The sequence below is a fragment of the Magnolia sinica genome, chromosome 1, assembly GCF_029962835.1.
Source record: "Magnolia sinica isolate HGM2019 chromosome 1, MsV1, whole genome shotgun sequence".
Taxonomy (NCBI): domain Eukaryota; kingdom Viridiplantae; phylum Streptophyta; class Magnoliopsida; order Magnoliales; family Magnoliaceae; genus Magnolia; species Magnolia sinica.
In genome coordinates this window covers 130755965-130763423 of record NC_080573.1, presented here as the reverse complement: position 1 = coordinate 130763423, position 7459 = coordinate 130755965, and the positions used below count along the sequence as shown (strand labels likewise).

The 7459-nt window shown below is 38.5% G+C and overlaps 1 protein-coding gene across 1 annotated transcript in view; it reads left to right on the top strand.

Moving 5' to 3' along the window:
* The first annotated feature begins 2948 nt into the window (after window positions 1–2948).
* The window catches only part of LOC131217210 (serine/threonine protein phosphatase 2A 55 kDa regulatory subunit B beta isoform-like), a 30408-nt gene continuing 25897 nt past the window's right edge, over window positions 2949–7459 (top strand). The window contains exons 1-4 of the mRNA XM_058212061.1: window positions 2949–3282; window positions 6258–6361; window positions 6473–6568; window positions 6691–6810. Of these exons, the coding sequence (XP_058068044.1) occupies window positions 3165–3282; window positions 6258–6361; window positions 6473–6568; window positions 6691–6810 (438 nt within the window). The 5' untranslated portion in view covers window positions 2949–3164. The remainder of the gene's footprint in view (window positions 3283–6257; window positions 6362–6472; window positions 6569–6690; window positions 6811–7459) is intronic.

Below are 7459 nucleotides of genomic sequence, written 5' to 3'. Positions count from 1 at the left end.
GCTCACTACACGATGCGTACTGACTAAACTTTGTGGGGTCCACTGTGATTTTGCAATTGTATCCACTCCGTCCATCCATTTCACTAGATAATTTTAGGTCTTGAACCTATAAATTAAGTATATCCAACCCTCAAGTGGACCACACAGCTATGTACAGTATGAATTGAACATCTAGTATTGAAAATTTCTTGGGGGCCACGGAAGTTTTGGATAAAGTTTGTATTTATTTTTTTCCCTTCATCCATGGTTTATTTGATCTTATGAACAGGTTGGATGAGAAATAAATGTCACTGTGGTCCCTATAAAGGTCTCAATGATGGAAATCATTATTCCAACTGTTTCCTATGGTATGGTCCACTTGGTATTTGGGTATGCTTAAAATTTGGTTTCAACTCATAAAATAAGATGGAAAAATGGATGGACGAAATGGATAGATTAGTGGGTACAATGATGGTGGGCCCAATAGAGCTTTTTCAGTACGATAAGAGTGTACTGAGTAACTCAGTATGCAACCGATTTCATCTGTGCATATATAACTGAATTTGATTCATGGGCCACACAATCATGGACGTGTTTCATCCAATCCATTCATTTTTTTTACTGATATTTTTGAGAAATCATATCCAAAATACAGTTGATAACATGCCATGGGAGGCTATCATTTGCTTTCCTGCCATCCAACTATGCATCGGGTCACACCCTAAAATCTGGTACCATGTGCATCAAGGTTGATCTCCCGTATGACATGTTCACGTATCTATTGGATCACACCATATGATGGTGGTGTGATACAAGAGTAGACGAGGGAGGACGAGACACCCAGATAGTTGAATCCAGCAGTAAATCCTCCTTTCCTACCAACTGCCTTATCTCCTCGCCCTGCTAAACACGCCGTTGCCCGTACACCCTTGGATTAGACAAGCGAAACCGATCTATTACGACCTATTCCCTTTCAATCCCGCCGTCCAAATGGGCCCTTAATGGACTGTTGTTTTGTGTTCCAGTGTTGGGATATTTCTGTTTTGCTCAAAACTCTATTATTGATTGTGTAGTAGTGCCAAGTGTGCCAAAGTCTGTTACAGCTTAATTCAAATCAAGCGCTTTTAACCCAAAAGCTTAATGGTTCAATTATCTATTCAACCACTTGTAATTAAAATTAGCTAATTTGAGAAGGAGAGGATTCATACTCATCTTTCAGTCAAATGAATTTTTTCTCATTGTAATTGTGATAGCAGTGATGGCAGTAATCAATTAAATAAAATTTAGTATAAAGGTGATTAAAAAAGAAAAGAAATCATATTTATAAAAAATAAATACTTTTAAAATTAAAGAAAAATTTATGATATTTTAGTGGTTGTGGTGTAGATAACAAGGTCTTAAAGTCTTAAAGTTAAGGTCTTTCTTAGTCTAAAGATTTGAACGTAAATTAAGAAAATCACACTACAAAATAAACTAAAATTGATCTAGCATAATAACACAGAAGAATTGCATTACATTACGTATAAGTTAAGGCCAATATAGTGCAGCAACATAGGTGGATTGGATCATGATGAGAGCTAAGCTAAGCTTAGAACTAAAATCTCATAATTGTAGAGTTGTTTTGTGTTGAGTGGGCTAAGAGCTCTTTGATCTTATATATATATATATATATAAACTTTGTGGTGATTGTTAAAGGGAGACATTCGTGGTAACTTCTTGTATTTGCTGGCTTGTAAATAATTGTCTAGGCCCATAAATGGCTATCATGGAATGCTATCTGCATTAGTTGTTTGTTGTGGACTGGCCACCATTGGTTGCATGCACATCCTCAGTCCATTGCATGTGGGAGTTCTTTATAGGACACCAAGTGTAGACAATTATTCTTCTTTATTATGCTTTTAATGTGCATTGTGTGATATTAATTGTTATGTTACTTCAAATCTTAATGGAATATTATTGTTATGTTACTTCATATCTTAATGGACAGTTTCGATTGCAAGAGTCGGTCGTGTATGATGATACGGTGCATGGGTCAAATCCATTATTAACTATTACTATATTTTGATTGTTACTTATTATCGTCTATGAGCAGCTGGCAAGGTTAAGTAGCTACATTATCACATAAGCGAGATACGCGACACCCGTTCCATAATTGTAGCCAACGAGTTTCTCATGACTCTAAATTTTATCAAATTCAGTTAATTAGAAAGATCTTCCACCATTTCTTACTGAGATTTTGTTACCACATGACACTATCTTTGTTATTAGATCCGACATAACCAGATCAAGCACAAAACACTTTCATACTTACAGGTACTTCATTGTTCTTTTACCTCTTGACCGTGGCAGGTGGATCGGGGTAATGCCGCAATAATCCAAGCCGTTTATTTACCACGAGATTGAAAAGATCTCTTCAGTTGATCGGTAAAGATAGTCAACATATACGATCCATGTTTAAAGGAAAAATGTCAAATGATCAAAGCTTTCAAAGATTTCAAACATTTCATCACGGAGATATCTTTTAGGTGCCATCCTTGACAATGCGGCCCAGTGTACAGACGGTCTCGATCACTGCTACGCGATCCACATCAGTCACGACGCCAAACACAGCAATAGTCAAGGATGCGTTGTAGCAAAACCTCAGGAGAGTGTTATAATAAAAGCCAAGGGTATTCGCGAGAGTAGGATTTGGAATTCACCCTTCTCGCACGTACAAGCATTGCCCGTGCGTGTGAGATATAGGCCGTTCACCAGGCCAACGCCTCCCAGTATACACTCGCTAATGATCTTACCGTCCCATCTACATGTTACACACGTGTAAAGTGGTCCCACCTCAAGAAGCCGCCTCGTTTCCACTGTCATGTGTGGGGGCATCGTCGCGTGTAGCCGAGCAGGTCTTTCGAGTCCGTTTGCTTCTCCGGAAAAAGCCAGAACGCATTTCTCAATCTCCGTTATTTTCCATCTTCCACTGTTCCTTCTCCCCTTCCCGAAAAAAAAAAAAAAAAAAAAAGTCTCAAACCCCCCCTTCTCTCTCAAGTTCTCATGGCGGAATCCAAAAGCCGCATTTCTTCCCATTTCTTTCGGAATTCGAGCTCATGATCTTCTGATAAATCCGCAAAATTCTTTCAATCGTTGTATGCCGTTGATCTCTCTTGACTGATTTTGGTATCTGATTCATCCGGGAAATGAACGGCTGCAGAGACGCAGACTCCGTCGCCTCCCCGGCGGGCCCACATCCGCTTCTTGAATGGAAATTCTCTCAGGTCTTCGGCGAACGGACTGCCGGCGAAGAAGTACAGGAAGGTAACAGTCCTTACCCACAATCGTTCTCCCTCGATCCGTACGATCATAAGCCTTATGTTACTGTTTGGACGATCTTGATTGGATTAGGGCTCGATCCATCCATGCTTGGATCGTTCTCTACTGTCATATCACGAATTTGCTTTATGTGGATTTTGATGACTATTTCATTGATATGAAGAGAAATATAAAGAAATCAAGATCAGGACCTTTTGGTTTCAGTCACTTGTCAGAAAACAGTAACTTCGATGCCAGTTGTTCTGGTGTCAGAATTTCAAAATCACAAGAGAGATTCAATATAGTTTCTTATTTTAGAAGTGTGGCAGATTTGTTTCTATGCATGGTACATGTCGTTTTGGATGCAGATTCTTAATCTTATATGATGACAATGCTAGATCATGAAGTGGTATTCAATCATTATTATTGTCAGTATGTAAGTGTATATAAGTTTGCAGCTAAAGATAATATTTCCTCTTTAATTGTTAGTTGCTCTTTTGACATTAATGAAGTGATTTTAAGTGTTGCATGTGTTTGCTGGTGACACGGCATTGATTTTAGGAGAGGAATTACACTTGTTTGTGCATGTGCACGGCTTTGAAAATGTGGGCCTAGTTTGGTTGATCCACACCATCTATCTGATCAGCCTCCTCTCGCAATGCGCATGCCTCAGAAGCATCCCAAGACTCTGAGAATCCTAACCCTTAAATAATTTGCCTTCTCTCTGTTAAACTGGACAGTTTCAAAAATTTTGACTGCCTTTCTGCAGAACACCGCATTGCAGGGTTGGGACATTCCATTCTGGGAGATTTCCAGGGCATTCACAAGCAATGTTGGGGCGTGTCAGATGAATGGTTTTGATTGCCAAACCGTGGATCCCCCGTGCACACAATTCTGCATGTTGGCAAGCTATTAGTTTGGTGATGAGCAGAACCCTGTAATTTCTTGATTTTAGGAGGGGTGGCATTTGGCCACCAGTTCTGCCTTCCCTGAATTTTGGAGTCAGAATGATGACACCTTTTTCAAGAAAGGGTACAATAGTCAATTTTCTTATTTCTCATGGGCAAGTTGGGAAATTTGTGAGTGTAGAGATTCGTGGGGGTCCTTCCGTAATTATTCGGCTGATTTAAGGTAGTTTTCTTTTTTTGCAGGCAGTTTCCTAGTCGTGTTGCTTACCTATTTGTGTAGTGTACCTAGGATTTTCGTTATTTTCGATGTTTCTTGAAGAAACCTTTGTATGAGGATTGGAGTGAGTAAATTAAGATCACTTGCACCCCCCTCATTAAAGAACAATAATTTTCTTTAATGCACAGGCTGGGATTTTTGGTAGAGTGGAAGTTCCCTACCAGTTAGTTGTTCTTTCTTTTTTCACCTTCCTTTTCTTTTCTGAGTTAGAATGATCCAACCAAATTCCACAAAGATATAATAGTCATTTTCTTCATTTTTCTTATTTTTTCATTGGTAGTTTTTCTTCATTTTTCTTATTTTTTCACTGGTAGTTTAAGTATCTTAGGAGTCTTTGGGTTAATATGTTCGTGGGTTGTTTCTTTAAGGTAGTTTCTTAGGGATGGGTAATTCCCTAGCCATGTAGATTCCAAAAGAACCCTCTATAAAATACACAATAATTATAATAGAATGGATCTGTTAATTTTAAAAATGGTGAAATTTTTTCATTTCAAGTGTTTATGATGAAACCATTGCAGGAGATTTGGGCAAGTAAATTTATCTCTTCATAATCTTCCCTGCATAAAGAGCATGAGCTTTCTTGGGTGCACATGCATCAGCTAGTCATGGTAATATCTATGTAGATGTTCAGCTGTTCTGGTGATTTTGCGGTATACGGTGACATTAGAATGGCATCACAATAGCTAGACTCTCGATGCTAAAAATTGACACTGATCATGTCCTGGGAAATGCTAGAAATCCACCAAGGGTGGGTTTAAATATGGCAACCATGTAACAAATGTCTGTTATTAGATGAGCCTACTGAATAATCTTAGGGGTAAGGAAATTAGGGAATGTCAACAAAAAGTCTCAAAGTGTAACTTGCTGGAAAAAATATTATAGGGAACAATTGGAGAGGTGGAAGGCTGCATTTGAACTGATTTATGATGTGGAATGAATGGGCCATCTCTAGATAGGTCGTTATTAACTGCAGAAAAGCATCTGTTAGCGGGGAAGCAGTGCATGGTTCCTTGTCCAGATGGAGTCATGCATGTCTTGGAAAGTTTACAATTTTGAATGCTGACAGGTCTAAAAGGTATAATAAGTAATAATTAAAAGTATATGTTATTATAGAAGTAAATGGTATTTATTGTAAGTGAACAGGTATCTACCCTCTCCCCTTTTGATACATGCGTTCTTCCTGTTTTCTTTTGGTATTAGAATGGTAGTACACACATTATCCTAATACCTTGTAATACTGCAAGTGTTAACTTTAATAACATGATAATGACAGAGGTGAAAGAATAACAAAGATGGTGCATTTAGAAATGCAAACTTTTGGGAGCCAGACAATAAAATGAGTTGGTTTTACTGCTCACAGCATGATGAATCCCTGAATTACTACTGTGGCCAAGTAACAGCACTGACCTATTCAGGCTCTAGATGTCTTCATAAACGGGGTAAAGGTCATTATTATTCGACCAGTGTCTGCAGGAGCATCAAAACTATCACTTTTGCAATTATATGCGCATGCATATGATTTCTGAACAATGTCCACATCTCTGTAACAATGTTAGTGGATTTTGCCAAATTAAGTTTTCCGGAGAATGATCTAAGCTTTCAGTTTAACCACTAGGTGGATGAGCTAACCCATGTTCACATCATGGTCCCTCTCTCTCTCTCTCTCTCATGGTTGCTCGAACACATTCAGTCTTGAGCAATTTGCTTTTGCTTCTTATTCACATGAACACATTCAGTCTTGAGCAATTTGCTTTTGCTTCTTATTCACATGCTGTCTGGCCCTTTACCTTTTGCAGTTGACATCATATCAGCAATTGAGTTTGATAAAACTGGGGACCATCTTGCCACCGGAGATCGAGGAGGCCGTGTGGTTTTATTTGAAAGGACAGATGCAAGGGATGTAAGTCCACTGACTACACGTGTTTCTTCTGTTATTGTTATTCCCCAACTTGATGTGCTTCTTCATTTCATGTTCCTTGCAATGTTTTCACACCTTTTAATGACACCATAGCATGGTCATCGGAGAGATTTAGAGAGGCTAGATTATTCAATTGGTAGGCATCCTGAGTTCCGCTACAAAACAGAGTTTCAAAGCCATGAACCTGAGGTATTCTTCTTTTGGGTTACTGCCATTTGGAGTATGGATCCTTACATCCTTTTCTCATTCTGGTGAATCTGGATCGTGGGGTCTTTCTGTAATGCTGACATGAATCTTTGTTGTAAATTCAGTTCGATTATCTCAAAAGCTTGGAAATAGAGGAAAAGATCAACAAGATCAGCTGGTGCCAGACAGCCAACGGTGCCCTGTTTCTTCTCTCTACTAATGATAAAACCATCAAATTTTGGAAGGTAAAAATGATACCTTCTCTTTTAAGCAAAATTTCTAAGAACTCTGGGTTATGATTTACTGTGATTTACTCTGGATAAAATGAATTTTTCTTTCTGCTAGTGATAAAAAATGTTATTTTCAATGTTCTAAAACTGGGAGTGGATTTGGAAATTGCTAGGAGTCTTGGTTGTGTTGATTATGTGGCAATTTTTTTTAGACTCTGCTGAGTTTTTCATAGACTTCATGGACTTGGTTGGGTCCAAAACTGAGTTTACCTGGCTGAGTTGTGAGCAAAAAATATTTGAGTTGCTGCAGGAGTCCTGTTTCCATCTTTATTCCGGTGGTTGGTCCTGAGAAATAAAAATATCATTTTGGCGACTTAGTAACTTTGGAAGATTCTTAAAATTTCCTGTAAATGTACAAGAATGCAATTGATGCTGTCAATTATCACAAGGTTAAGTGGTCTTGTTTACTTAATATGAATGATTTTCTTGGCCATTTTTTTTTTTCTTCCAATCAGCTGTTACCCATGTCAGCTTGGTCTTCCATGGGTTTGATATGTGTATGCTGTCATGGGCATGTCTTTTATTGCCATACCTGTTTGGTAGTGGCTTTGAAGTTTCAGACATGGTTACTGCATCTATCTTGAAGTGGACACTTGTTGACATG